The following is a 14692-nucleotide window of genomic DNA, read 5'->3' on the forward strand; positions in this document are numbered from 1 at the left end:
CCCCACACACATCTTGGAGTTGGCTAATTCCACCTGGGCCTTGGCGCCTCCCTGTCTGCAATGTGGGGACTGGCCACCAGGTGGACAAGGCAAATAGGGGAAGCTCCTTCCGGGCAGGCAGCCAGGCCCCAGAGTTTAGAGCATCAGCAGGTGAGGGAGTGTGTCACTGCCTCTTCCCACACAGCCTCCCGGCGGAGGGGCAGGGCCGTGGGTGGGGTGACGAGACTGATGAGACGGATGCACACCTTTGAAAGGAGGCTCCAGCTGGCGGGAGGAGGGAGGGAGGGGCCAGGCAGAAGCACGACAGGGAGGTCTGGAGATGACTGGGCCAGGGGGCTGGGGTGCGACAGGCCAGGGGGCTGGGGTGTGGCAGATCTGGAGGCACCAACCAGACCTGCCGGTGTTCGGCTGGAGGGGTGAGGAAGAACGACGCCTGATGACGAGGGATTCCGCAGCTGAGCCAGCAGCACACGGGAACAGACTGCAGGAGACCAGGTCGGGTGGGGGCAGGGTGCGGGTGGTGCCCACCAGCCGGCCTCCAGCCTCCGCCTCCATCCCACACCCAGAGCTCCTGCACCCCACCTGCCGTCTCCTCGACCCTGTGGCCCCTCCCCATGCCTCGGCCTCGGCACGGCACTCGTAGCCGCTGCTTCTAACTGGGTCTCAGGGGCCAGCGGCCTCCCAGCAAGCCCGCCCTGCGCCCCTCCCTCCCGCAGCTCCGCTTTCTGGGCTGGCCCCGGCACTTGGCCCCCTCAGCTGTCAGGGCTGCTGCTCTGGCCAGAGGCCCACCGCGGCCCCTGGCTTCTCCAGCATGAGCCAGGCACGTGGCAGCTGCTGAGCGGGCGAGGGCCCGGCTGAGCCGAGGGGCTGCTCCCAGGATGGGCCCAGGGCACTCAGGGTTTGAAGGTCAAGCAGAGGCAGGCGCACCGGCAAAGAAAGTGAGGCCTGACCAGTGAGGAGGGGGCACTGGGTGAGGAGGGCCCAGGCGGCCCAGAGCACCAGAGTCCTGCTGGGGTGAAATCAGGACCCGCACAGTGCCGGCAGCCCAGGCAGGAGGCATCGCTGTGGGCCCAGCTGACCACCCGCCACCCAGCAACTGGTGGGCGACAGTAAGTGTCTGCTGAGTTCTCGAGTGAACCTCGCTTCCCACTAAAGATGCCCAAATCTCTAGCCCAGCCCCGAGCTCTTGCTGGCACCCCCAGCCTCGAGACCTCTTCCCGGGGCTCCCAGATCCAGCAAAGCAGTCGGAATTGCTTGTGCCCCCCACCCCCCTAAACACACAACACCTGCATCTGATCTGATGAGGCAGAGCTCAGACTGAGGGAGGCCTCTGCCCCCCGTCCTTATCAGCAGCAAAAGGGCCCCACGCACGCAGACAGCCAGGCCAGGAGCTGAGCCATGGACGCTCCTGGCACCAGCCCCATCAAATCCACCTTTTCTGCCCGCCCCTGGCCGCTTCTCTCACGCGGACTTCCAGGAGCTACCGCAGTTGTTCAGTGAGCGAGCAGAACAGGGATCAGTCACCCCCCTATCCATCCTTCACCCAGTTTGTCCCATTTACTTTCAGCTGACTCTCTTCTCGCCTGTCCCTGCCCACCTCCTACCGCCTTTCTACGCTCGCTACTTAGCCCTCGCTCGCTGCACCGACTCCGGTTGGCCCAGGCGTCGGGGTCTTGCACCCAGACTTCCACTGGCTTCTCCAAGAACAAGGCGGGTCTGCCGTGACCACGCCCGGGGCGCCCCACTGGCTCGCGGCCCCCCCCCAAGCGAGCGGCGCCAACAGCCGCAGCCCTGGCTTTCCCCTGCTGACCCAGGGGCTGGACCAGGCCTTCCCGTAGCCTCTGTCGGAGACCCCCCCCGCGTTCTCAGGGGCCCAGCGCCCCTTCTGTTCAGAGCCCTCAGCGCGGATGTGCACCGGGCGCTGCTCTGTGGGCGGCGGGGGGAAGCGGGAGAGGCCAGTCCTGCTGGGCACTCGGGCGGGCCGAGGCTGCTGGGACGTGGACAGCCACTCAGTCAAGGCCAGATGTCCCCCCCACGGCGTGTCTTCTCCCTCTGTAATCGTCAGTGTAATCTGAGGGGTGATACACTATCCTGTTCCCTGACAACTTTCACGGGGAATTTCGCATCAGCCGAGATCCGGGCCCGGCTGAGGTCCCCAGGCGCAGCCCCCTCCCTGATGTCTCGTCCTCACCTCGCGCCCCTCGTCCTTCAGGCCTTCGCCCCAGTGAACCCCTAAGGCACTGGGCCCACGACATCATTCCTCCTCTAAAACCTTCCGTGGCTGCTTGCTACTTAGAGAAGAAAGTCCAAGCTGCTCGGCTGGGCCCTTGGGGCCCAGCTGTGCGCCCCGTCTGGCAAGCTGTGTTTGCCAGGGTGCTCCCAGGTACGCCTGGTCCTCCACTGCAGCACCAGCTCCCCACCCCAGTGGGACCCCACCTCCGCCCCACCCAGCTGTCTGCTCGCAGGTGCACAGGCCCCTGTTCTTCCGCTATCCTGCGTGTCCTCTCTGTCCATCTGCTTTGTCACTGACCGGCTTGCTGGGGCAAGGTCACGTCCCACTCTTTCTGACACCCCGGGTGTCCAGCACCATTCGGGCGCACGGGTTGGGGGGCCGAATCCTGCTGCAGGAGCCAGAACCCCACACCCCCAATCCAATGCTGCTGAAGACACAGACCAGAAGGCAGAGTGATGGGGGCTGTGGGATGCTGCTGACCGGGACCATGGGCAGCCGCTGGCCCGGCTGGGCAGCCGTCGGCCCTTCCCCGGGAGCACCAGCCCCCGGTTTCCTCTGGGCATGCTCCCCTCCCCTCTCTGAGGCCGCACGGGAGGCTGAGTCCCACCCTGACCACCCCTGGGGCACGTGACCGCCGCTGGTGCCAGGGAGAGCCTGCCTCTGTTGGGAAGACTGTGCCCTCTTCCCGTGGGAGCTGACAAGCTGGTAGGGGACAGCCTGGCACTTCTGCTGCCCATCAGGCCAGGATCAGGGAGGGTCTAGCTGAGACTAAAGCCAACACAGAAGGAAGCAGGGCAGAGACCAGATTTCTGGTGCTATGTGAACCCCGGGACCCAGCCCGAAGTCACACCCCCACTTACTTATGTGAGCCATTTACGTTCAGTCTTTTTCCAGCACTTACGACAGGAAGAGCCTAACCCCAAGTTGTGAGACGAGGTGCTGAAAGCAGGCAGCCAGCCCAGCATGGCCCGGAGACATGACCTGGGCCAGCTCTGGTCGGCCACCACCGCCAGGCCCTGTGCATGACTCACCGTCCCGCCTCTGCCCTGCGGCGTCTCCTCCCGCAGGGGTCCGGGCGAGCACAGGTGGTACCCTGCGGGCAGCGTCAGCTCTCGGCGCCTCCTGGTGCTTCCGCGGGATCATCACGGTGTGCAGGTGGCAGTGGGGGGCCTCCTCCCGCCTCTCGGCAGTGTCCCGGTCCTGCCAGGGAAGGGCAAAGCGTGTCTGAGGAGCAGGGAGAGCCCCAGGGACCCCAGCGCTGCACCGGTGCGTCCCAGGTATCCACTCAGCACCTGCTCCTCAGCCCCACAGCAAGGCAGGTAGCCGGAGCCTCGGGCTGCGCAGCTGGAAATGCCTCGTGGTGAAGGGTCTGGGCCCAGGCCTGCTGCCGCGGGTGCAGGGGGCCTTGCCCCAGAGACACCTCAAGGTGCAGAGAGTGGTCCTACGCCCTGCCCTGCCCGGCCACGGGCCCGCTGGGGCCCGGTTCCTTCCCCAGAGCAGGGCCATGCAGGTCTCTGCCCTGGAGGGAGGTGGCGAGCCTCCCGGCCCCCCACTCTGGGCCCTGCCTCTGCCCCAGACGGGGGCTCTGTCCGCTGGCCTCTCCGGCCGTCACCGCCCTTGGACCTGCGGGCGCCCAGCAACTTCTCTCCTCCCAGCTAAATGGCTCCCTTCTGTCCCTCGGAGGAGTGTGACAGGCCCTAGGCAGCCCTGCCCCTGCCCTGGGCCCCACGCCCACCATCCCAGCCTCTGGGCTAGAGAACTTGGGGCGCCTGAGTGTGCGGTAATACCCCGGCTCCCTGCCAGGTAGCCCTCCTCCACCTTTCCAGCCAGGGCCCGCCCCTGCAGAGACCCCTGCCCCTCCTCGGCGGCCGGTTCAGCCTCCAGACAACCTGGACACGGTAGCCTGGTGTGAGGCTCTCTAGAGGCTGGGGACCCCAGAGCTGCCACTGAGGGGTGATCTGTGCTGGTGGCCAGCGGCCCCCGCTTACCACAGCGGACAAGGTGCTGGTGTCATCAGGGGTGTCACGGTCGGGGTTGGAGCTGGGACCAGGGCCAGGGACCTCGCCGAGGCTGACCCCCAGGGAGGAGGCCGGGCCCTCCAGGTAGGGAACTGCCTCAGGCTCCCGGCTCCTGCACCCAGGGGCGGTGCCGGGGTGCTCTTCAAGGTGCCCTGCTGATGCTCCCCTGGAAGAGGAGACAGAGCCATGCTTTCCCCCTCAAAAGTAGTGAGAACTGAAGAGTAACACCCCACCCAAGCCCACACACGGCTCAAGTGGGGGCCGGCACGGAAGGCTCTCGTAGCCCCCGGGCCTGCTTGGAAGTGAGTGTAATTGTCTCCATTGTACAGATGGAGAAACTGAGGCCCAGAGACATCCAGGGACCAGCCAGGTGGCAGAGGTAGGAAGGGCAGAGCTCTGTGTGAACAGGCCCCAGTGCCAACCCTCCGTCACTGAGCGGGTTGGGGGCCCAAGTTCAGAGAGACGAAGGGGGGTCTTCACGCCGCGCCCACAGGAGGCCTAGAGAGGAAGCAGGCCTCCCAGGGCAGTGGCCGGCGCCGGCCTGGACGCCACACGGGGCCGAGAAGCCCTGCCACGCCGGGTGGCCAGAGGCCACGTCGGCCGAGAGCTGGCAATGTTCCCAAAGAGGGGCCCACAGATGCGCCCACAAGATGGACACGGGGATGCCCCTAAAATTGAGGTCGGGACCTATCGCACCCCTCTCCGGCCTCCCCTGCCCAAGGCCCAGAGCATGGCCCCGGCTGAGGCTCGCCCCCAGCTTCTGCTGGACCCGCCGGGAGGAACTCCCGCTCCTGAGCGCGCTGACCAGAGTCTCTCTCTCTTTAACCAGTGGAAACATGGCATAAAAGGGGCAATAGTTGCCCACACTCCCGCCGCCCGCCCGTGGGGGATGGGAGCTGGACCCCACGCCCCGACTCTCCGGCATTTTGTCCAGCGCCAGGGCCCCCCAGGGGGCTTCTGTTGCTCTCAGGCCCGAGGGGAGGAGGGAACCCCAGCACCCACCACCGGTGAGCGGCTGATAAGAGGTGCGGCGGGCGCTGAAGCTGTTGAATCTTTCAAAGCCCGGCGAAGGGAACCAGGAAACATGAGCGGGCTGGGCGAAGCCCCGCAGGGTGGGCCCCCGGCTGCTCCAGACCCTCAGCTCCTTACTTTTGGGAAAATGTCCGGGGTGGGTCTCCTCCCTGGGGCATATGGCCAGTGTGTAGAAGGCTCAGGATGGCCGGGTGGCCCACACAAGCAGGTGCGGGGCCACGGGCGTGGATGAGGGTGCCCTACGCTGGAGGTGACCCCGGGGCCCCAGTGCTCTACCCACCTCTCTGGCCTTGGACCAAGGCCCGGGTCCACCACGGAGTGGCAGCTGGAGGTTGAGGTACCCGGTGGATCCTCAGAGGCAGGCGGGCGACAGGGCAGGTCGCAGTAGAGAATCTCGGCACTGGGAGGGCTCCCCGCCTGCTGGGACAGAGTTGGAGAGAGGAGGCAGCGCCTGGCCCACGTGGGGGCTCCCCTCCCCCAGGCCGCCCCTCCCCCCAAGGCAGTGGTGGGGTGTCTCCAGGCATGCCTCCTGGGATCACCCTACTCAAGGAGAGCTGTCCATCAGCAGGTAGCGCCCCTCGGGACCCAAGGGGGGCAGTGACAGAGGGATGGAGTGCAGACGTGCACATGCAGGTGCCCCGGGGTACCCATCCTGGGTTGGAACCAGCGTCTGCAAGTGCGTGTCCATGTGTGCTGGCCCAGGGTGGGTGTGGGATGGCCAGGAGGCACTGGGTCTTTGCAGCAGGAAGGGGATGCGACAGGTGGGTGGGGAGGGAGGAATGAGCAGGTCTGGTCGGGAGAGGGCGGGAGGACATCTCAGGGAGCAGGAGGTGGAAAAGCATGAGCATGAGGGGAAGGAGAGATTTGCTGGACTTGAGGGGCAGGGAACCCAGGCCTGGAGGGGCAAGGCCCGGGGGCGGTGGCGGGCAGAAGCCTTGGCTTCTCTCCCTCCTGCCCTCCAAGACCACACCTGCGAAGGCTGGTGCCCAGCTCACCCACGGGGAACGAGTGCTCACCTCTGGGAAGGCCCCCCCATCCCTCCCCACACCTCCCAGGGTGACAGGGTCCTCCCCTGGAGGTGGGAGACCGTGGCCATTGCACCCTGCTCCCTGCCTCCTCTCGGGTTACCTGGGCGGCTGGCTCTGGCCTCGGTGGCTGGCGTGGCTGTCAGCACCCTCGCTCCCGGGGGGCTCAGGCCCCCACACTGTCGCCCTCCCAGGCCCTGACTCTGGGCCGTGGCGGTGGCGCCGAAGGCAGCAGAAACCTTAGAGGGGCCGGCTGCGGGAGCAGGGCCCCTCATTACTGTTTCATAAGCCGGGGCCCAGCCAAGAACAATGCAGGACATGAAACCAGAGGAACCTGATCCCTGAGGCTCACCTGAGAGCCGCGGGGTGGGGCCGGGTCCCGGGGGATCCTGGTGCCCAGAGCCCGGCCGAGGCCGCCGTCTGGCTGCAGCCCCAGGTGGGCACACGCTCTCTGGGCTCCAAGGAGGTCACCGCTAGTGGGCCTGGGCAGGCCAAGAAGTGGGGCGGGGGGCCTGTCCACCACGCACGCCAGAGGTGACCAGCCTGGGCTCAGTTTCACCTGCGCCCCAGAGCAGATTCGGATCAGAGCCGGGCTGAGGGAGGTGTCGGATCCTCAGCCTGGCGCCCTGGCTGCCTTGGGGATCTCGCCAGCTGAATGAGGAGGGAGCCGCTCGCCAGGCGGGGCAAGGAGGCCCCCCAGCCAGGCCCGCAGCACCCCAGCCCATCATGGCACTGACGGCCTGCCTTCACCCCCAGACCGCATCAGCACCCACGCCTGTGAGAGGAAGCTGAGCAGCCAGTCCCAGGCTCTGATTTGCTGCCTGGTGGGGAGACCGGGGCCTCAGGCTGTGTGACCGGCCGGCCTGCCCCTGCTGAGCCTGGGAGGCTGACCGGCCTGCCTCCTCGGGGGTTATGAGGGTCAGTGAGTTAACCTCTGTAAAGGCCTTAATTGGTTGTACACATTTTATTTTATTTTAAGATTTATTTATTGATGCATACAGAACTGGGGTACAGGCCAGAGGAGCAGGTGTGGTGAGAGGCTTCACAGAGTGAGGAGCAGGACAGGCAGATGGACTGAAATCCACTGCTGAGGGGAGCAGCGGGCAGATAACAGAGGTCGGCTGCGCCCTGTGGGTCACTCCCTGGCGGGGGATCGAACTCGTGCTGTCGTGGCTGCGAGAGCTTCATAGTGCTTGCTGTACTTTAACCCATTGTATCACCAGGGAAGGCTTTGTGTACATTTTAAATAATGGGAAAGTATCAAATAGAATCGTTTAAATGTTAAATTAATTGAATAGTGTTAATTATACTTAAGAATACATACATGGGGCCCTCCGTGGTGGCACAGTGGGTTCAAGCACAGCACAACAAGCTAGCCACAGCCGCCTCAGGGCACAGGTAGGTGGCCCACATGGCACAGCAGACCACCCCTGTCTCCTGGCTGCTCCTCTCAGCAGTGTACTCTGTCAGTGGGCCTGTCTGCTCCCCACCTTCTCTCTGGTGACTCCTCTCATCACTCCTGCACCACTGGCCTGTACCCCAGTTCTGTATGCACCAATAAAGAAATCTTAAAATAAAATAAAGTGTGTACACCATTTAAACAACAAGAATACATACATGGGCGCTTCCCTGGTGGTGCAGGGACTAAAGTCTCAGCACTTTCCAGCTGTTGCCAGCCACTGTGACAAGAGTTCCATCCCCGGCCAGGGAGTGACCCTCAAGGTGCAGACCTCCCTGGTCTTCTTGCTGCTCCCCTCAGCAGTGTGTATCAGTTAATCCAGTTGTTCTGCTCCCTACTCAGTCTCTCATAAGTCCTCTCATCCCCTGCACCTCTGGCCTATACCCCAGTTCTTGTGTGGATAAATGAATAAAATAAATTTTAAAGAAGAGGCATACACGGGAAAGGGCTGTGCGGAGCCTGGCCTACAGCGGGGCCTCACACCTGGCCTCTCCTCCTTCCTGTAGAAGCTGCCCACGACCCAGTCAAGGCTGTGATTTCCAGACACAGCCTCCCCCAGCCCCAGCCCATGGGAGATTCAGCTGAGAGTAGAGCAGTGAGGTACAGGCCAGAAGCCTAGAGCCCAGAATCCTGTGGGGCTCCCCAGGGCATTTTACAAGGTGAATTGGTCAAGGAGGAGATTTGCCCTGGGACCTGGGCCATTTCTGGATAATTTCAAGTAGGTGACACTGTCAGAACTGGTTCTAGCCCCAGTAGAACCTTCCTCTGGTCTGCAGGGACACGACGCAGGATCCCGCTGGACATGCGCAGCTCCCTCAGGGCTGGGGGTGCTTTTTTAGCACGCAGATGGTGCGACCCCACATGTTGGAAACTGCTGCTCATTGTGAGCAAAACTTTCATCAGCACCAGAGCCTGATGATTCACTAGCTTTATCTCCCACCCAGGTCTGGGTCCTGGCCCCATGGGCTCAGACACCTCCCCTCATCTCACATAAAAGAGACCCTGTGTACCCTTGGACTGGATCCAGCATAGGAAAGGCTCAAATCATGAATGGTAGATAGGTAGGTAGGTAGGTAGGTAGATAGATAGATAGATAGTTGATAGATGGATGATAGATGATAGGTAGATAGATGATAGATTGATGATAGGTAGATAGGTAGATTGATAGATGATAGACATATGATAGATAGATAATAGGTAGATAGATGAGAGATAATAGATAGATGATAGGTAGATTCATAGATGATAGATAGGTGATCAGAAGGTAGGTGGATGGACAGATGGAGACAGATAGGAAGTAGTTAGGTAAACAGATTAGACAGACAGACAGAAGGTAACTAGGTAACTAGGTAAGTGGATAAAGCTTATGAAAGGCTAACAGTCTCCTCCCACTGCCCCCGACAACTCCAGACAGGTCTCCGACCCCAAGCACCTCCCGAGACGCTCAGGAGTCAGCCAGGCTTCACCCCGCGCCACTCGGGGACCGTACTCTGCAGGGTGTCCTATGCAGCTAATTCTGAAATGTGTCGTTTGTCCTCTTCCTCACTGGCCATCCTGACTCACTCTCCCTCCTGCTGTCCATTCCAGTGGCCCAGTGGCCAGAACGACGGACAAGGCAAATCTGGTCACGTCACTCCCCTGATTAAATCTCCAGTGGCTCCCTCGGGCTGACAGGAAAAAGTTCAAATCCCCAGCGTGCGTGCAGGACCCCAGAAAGCCTGGAGCTCCGTCGTCCATACTTGCCCGGAGCCCCTCTCCTCTCCCTCTCCCTGGCGTGGGTCCAACCTCCAAGGCACCTCCTCCTCTCTGCCCCAGGGCTTTTGCACGACTCCTCTCCCCCACTCCTCGTGTGATGCCCAGCCTCCTGGCACCTTCCCTGGCACCTTGTCGCTTACCCTCCTGACTCCTGCGGCTCCCCTGGACACATCCCTGCCACTATTAATCTCTGGCAGGGCTCCTTTCTCAGCCCCGCGGCCCTGGCTAGACCCCCAGGCCCACGAACCAGGGAGGGTCTCGTCTTTTAGTCATGTCCCGGCAGCTGGCCAGGCAACTGGCACGTTTTAAGCACCTACTCAAGATGTGTGAATGCATGAGCTGCCCGCTGTCTCGGCGGGACCTGACCCCAGACCCTTAGAAGGACTCAGGCCCCTGGAAGCCAGTCTCTCCCGGCCCAGGCTCACAGTCTCGCCACCCGCTGGGAGAGGGCCCTGTGCATAAGGCCTTGCCAGCCTCTGTCCCTGACGCAGGAGTGGGCAGAGGGCGCTGTTTGGTGAGTTAAAGACCCCTGAAAGAAACTCTGACTTCTCAGTTCTCTTAGTGGCAGTACAGAATGGATGCTGATGTCAAGAACAGCAGGGTAAGTAATCGGCTACCTGAGGCCAAGGTAAAAGTAGGAAGAGGAAGCCAACATGCTTGGAGCAGACTGTCACTTGGCTAAGCACTGCCAGAGGCCCTGAGTGGGGAGCATGGTTGCCCCACTTTACCCTTTAGCAGGGTGAAGCCAGAGGGTCAAAGAACCACGTTCACACAGCAGGGAAACAGCAACCCCAGTCCCGGGTACCGGCTGCCTGCCCCACGGCGGAATAGCCACTCGCTGGCACGGCCACCTCGCAGAGTGAAGTCCTGGTGGGGCTGGCTGCCAGGCCCAGAGCAGCCCCGGGACACCTGGGAATGACAAACCATGGAGGCTCCAGGCTGGAGGGGCCTGTGCTTCTCACAGCTTGTGCACCAGCCGTCTGCGCCCGGGCACATGGGGGCCCAGTCAAGCCAAGGCCACACAGTCGAGAAGTGAGAAAGCGCCTCCCCTCTCACTTCCTCGACGCCATCAAGGCGAAAGTCTCCAGGGTATGCCAGGTGCCTCTCTGCCACCTGCCAATCTCCCTACCAACAGGGCGACAGCGGGCTCAGCCTCAGAGCCGTCAGCAGTTAGAATTTAATGACACTCCTGGGCCCTCCCTGGTGGCGCAGTGGGTGAAAGCACAGCACTATGAAGCTACCGCAGCCACTGCAGCACGAGTTTGATCCCCGGCCAGGGGGTGGCCCAGAGGGCAGCAGGCCTCTTCTGACCCGCCCGCTGCTCCCCTCAGCAGCGTACTTCGTCGATCTGCCTGTTCTGCTCCCCACTCTGTCTCTGGCGAATCCTCTCACCCCCCGCATCTCTGGCCTGTACCCCAGTTCTGTATGTATAAATAAATCTTTTTTAAAATTTTAAGGACACTCCTGGTCTTTTCTCTCTCTTTCTTTTAAGCCTCCTTGATAGAGAATGTAGTCTTAGTTCCTAGTTGTGGTGGTATAGGATGTTTTAGTATCAGTGAAGAACAGGCGCCCAACTTCGAGAACAGTCTAGTAAGTGAGAGTTTACGTGATGCCAACATTAAAAAAAAAATCAGGAACATGACTGGAGGTTGGGGACCATTAAGGTGCTTCAGTCACCCCATTCACAGATGGGGAGCCAGGGCGTGCCCAGGAGGAAGAGCGGCACCTGCGTCCAGCAGCCAGCTAGTGGCGCAGTGGGTCCCAGCCCGCCAGGGCCTCCCCACCCCATGCCACCCCAGCCTCAGGGTGGTCCGCCTACCTGGCGCTCTGCTCCGCGGGCCTCCTCAGGGTGGACGCAGTTTTGGCAGTGGTTCTGGGCCAGCACATTGGCCGCGAGGTGATCGGGGGGGGCACCGGCAGCCACCCCCTCCATGTCCACTGAGTCAGCCCAGCAAGCTCCTGCAATGCGATGGTGGGGCCTGGGCAGAAGGGGGCAAGGCCAGGAGCCGAGGGCTGGCTGGCGGCCCCCCCGGACCCCAGCGCCAGCGCCAGGAGCGAGGAAATGTCACTCACCTGTTTATCACCAACAAGTATTCAGTGAGCACCTGCCAAGCTCCAGGGGCTCTGGCGTGATTTCTAGTATCACTACCAAGATGGGCAACGTGAACTCTGAGGCCCTGGGACTAGCCGGCGTAGGGGTAGGGGTGATTCCTAAAGCCCATATTTCCAGGGCCCTCCCAGGTATTCCCAGTCAGAAGCTCTGGCGTGGGGGCTTGAGGGGGTACATTTCAGACAAGTCCCCTGTGGGTTCCAGTGCAACTGGGGGTTCCAGTGCACCCACAGGAGGGCTTCGTTTCTGGCACTGTAAATCAGAGGTGAGTCAGCTGAGGCTCACAGCCGTTCCGTCACTCGCTCGAGGTGCCAGTGGCTGGGCTGGATGAAGTCCAGGTAAGTCCGCCTCCCATCCTCTCCGGAAATGAGGGGCATGGGATCACATTGCCACCCACGGTCCCTTGGGAAACACCCGGAGTGCGGCAAAAGGCCCCCCAGGGATTTTCAGCTCAGGACAAAGTCACAGCAGATAACAGCGTAAGGTCACAGCAGAGCTTAGCCAGAGAGAAACCTCTGTGTGTGGGGTGGGAGAGTGGGGGGGTGCTGCACAACCAGGACAGGATGTGGGGGCTGCTGGGAAGCCCCACCAGGGAGTGACTTGAAGATGCCCTCCATGCCCACACAGACCCCCAGGAGGGGTGTATATTGGGGCAGGAGGGAACCACATCCCAAATGCACACGCACCTGCCCCCAGATCACCTGCCGATACCGGTCCTCACCTGGGGAGTTTCCTGCAAAGACTCCCAGGGTGTCCAGCCTTCGCTGTCAATCGCCACTTAGACCTGGGGAATTTCACAGCCTCGTGGGGAGCAGCCAGGGGGCTGCAGCTTCCTCCTTCCTTCACCATCAGACCTGGAGAAGAGGCAGGGCAGGGCGGGGCGGGGCGGGTCAGGTTGAGATGGGGCACTCGCTGGCCCCTCAGTGGCCCCGGGTCATCGGTCCTCTCCAGCCGTGATCTCTGGAGCCCAGAGGTGGAGGGACGCTCCCCCCGGGCGGTTCTTTGCGCGTCCGGGCACAAAACGGAGCATGGCCTCAGGAGGAGCGGGCGCCCAGTCCCCGAGGACCACTGCGGAGGGCTCTACTCCACGTGCCCCTCACTGCTCCCACTCCCCTCCCCAACCGACGTCAGGGTCCTTCTCTACAAGCGCGTTAGCCGTGAATCTAACAGCGATCACCCCTCAGCGGACACGCGTGTCCACCCGGGGAAAGGACCTGGACCTCGCCGCCAGCCGGCCAGCCCCTCCCCGTATCCCGCCGGCTCCCTCTCTCCGCGCCTCCTCTCCGCCTCACCCTCGCGCAGTCTACTAGCCTCATGAGGCTCGGGTTTCCACGCACCTGGGGTGCCGGGGTGCAGGGGCCTGGGTCACCACCGCCTTATTTTAACAATGAATCAGAGCGGAGCCGGGAGGTAAATGAAGACCACGCCCCCCCGCGCTCGCATAGGCCCCCTGAGGTGCTTCATTTACATGAAGACCGCGGGATTGGACAACTCGGCGACAAGGGGCGGGGCGCAGGCGGGCGGCGCCCCCAGCCGCGAGCTCGGGGCCGTACTCACGTTTAGCTGGGGCAGCCCCCATCCCACCTTGCGGCCGGGTCCCCAGGGTGCGCTGGAGAGGGTGACACTCGCTGGCCTGGCTCCTTCCGACATTGTTGCCACTGGTGCAGTCCGCCACGGTCCTCTGGGTTGACCGTGGATCTCCCGCCAGAGTTTTAATGGAGGGCTGGGTTTTCTTCCCCGAAAGTGAAGAAAGCAAATAGTGAGTCCTTGCGGTGATCAGCGCTTCTCAACCCCCATTTGCACACTTTCACTGACACACTTTTCTCTCCCAAAACGCACAGTACCCTCTTTTAAAAAGCTGTCCCCTTTCTGGGTAAACAGCGGGGACTACCTCAAATCGAAGAGCTTCTGTACGGCAAAAGAGACACTACATAAAACTGACACCCCACTGACTGGGAGAAAATTTTCACACATAATACAAATGACAAAGGACTGATCACAAAGATATATAAAGAGATGATGAAACTCAACAAATATAAAGTGAACAGCCCCATCAAAAAATGGGCAAAGAGCTTCCATCTCCAAAGAGGAAATGCAGGCGGCTAACAGGCATATGAAAAACAGCATCACTTGTAACAAGGGAGATGCAAATCAAAACTACAATGAGCTACCACCTCATACCAGTGAGAATGGCACATATTAAAAAAAAAACAAGCAGCAATAAATGTTGCGAGGGTGTGGAGAAAAAGGAACTCTCCTACACTGCTGGTGGGAATGCAAACTGGTGCAACCACTATGGAAAGTTGTGTGTGGTTTCTCAAACTGCTAAAGATGCAGCTTCCATATGATCCAGCAATCCCACTCCTAGGAAAACATCAATTCAAAAGGACACCCACACCCCTATGTTTATTGCTGCCCTATTAACAATAGGAAAGATGTGGAATCAACCCAAGTACCCAAAAATAGATGACTGCATGAAGAAGATGGCGGCAGATATACACAATGGAATATTACTCAGCAATCAAAAAAGATAAACTCATGCCACTTGTAACAACATGGATGGAGCTGGAAAAAAAGCATGCTTAGTGTAATAGCCAGAAAGAAAAATACCAGATGGTTTCACTCATAGCAGGAGTGTAAGAGATTGGGGGGGGGATATATATGAACTGTAATAAAGTAAAAAAGAACATCATCTAACAACTATAAACCAGAGACATTGTATGGGGAGAAGAGAGGAACAGGATCGAAACTGGGGTGGGAATGGGACATGGGACTATGGGGATGGCACACAGGTGAAGTCCATGGGAATACAGCTGAGATGAAAAAAATGTAGAAAATGAAGAATAATGTAAAAAATGTATTTAAAAAATAAAAAATAAAGGTGAAAAAGAAAAAAGCTGTCCCCTTTCTAAAGCTAACTTTTATTCTGCATATGTACCAGCTTCTATTCCAAACCTTTACATTCGGAAGAACTTAGTCCGCGGGAGGATTAAGTCCCGAGATGCTCCTCATAGCACCTGAGGATCGGAGGATGCACCTGCCGCTGTCACACAGCTGGTA

At 60.6% G+C, this 14692-nt stretch overlaps 1 protein-coding gene across 1 annotated transcript in view; it reads right to left on the reverse strand.

Annotated features, from left to right (window-relative positions):
- The window catches only part of TRIOBP (TRIO and F-actin binding protein), a 48135-nt gene extending 36126 nt beyond the window's left edge, over positions 1-12009 (reverse strand). The window contains exons 1-8 of the mRNA XM_012735126.1: positions 11918-12009; positions 11342-11501; positions 10579-10647; positions 10328-10431; positions 6661-6790; positions 5564-5700; positions 4222-4417; positions 3265-3433 (exon numbers count right to left, since the gene is read on the reverse strand). Of these exons, the coding sequence (XP_012590580.1) occupies positions 3265-3433; positions 4222-4417; positions 5564-5700; positions 6661-6790; positions 10328-10431; positions 10579-10647; positions 11342-11501; positions 11918-12009 (1057 nt within the window). The remainder of the gene's footprint in view (positions 1-3264; positions 3434-4221; positions 4418-5563; positions 5701-6660; positions 6791-10327; positions 10432-10578; positions 10648-11341; positions 11502-11917) is intronic.
- Between the last annotated feature and the right edge of the window lie 2683 nt (positions 12010-14692).

This window comes from Condylura cristata, unplaced genomic scaffold (assembly GCF_000260355.1).
Source record: "Condylura cristata isolate star-nosed mole 26May11 unplaced genomic scaffold, ConCri1.0 scaffold00004, whole genome shotgun sequence".
Lineage (NCBI taxonomy): Eukaryota > Metazoa > Chordata > Mammalia > Eulipotyphla > Talpidae > Condylura > Condylura cristata.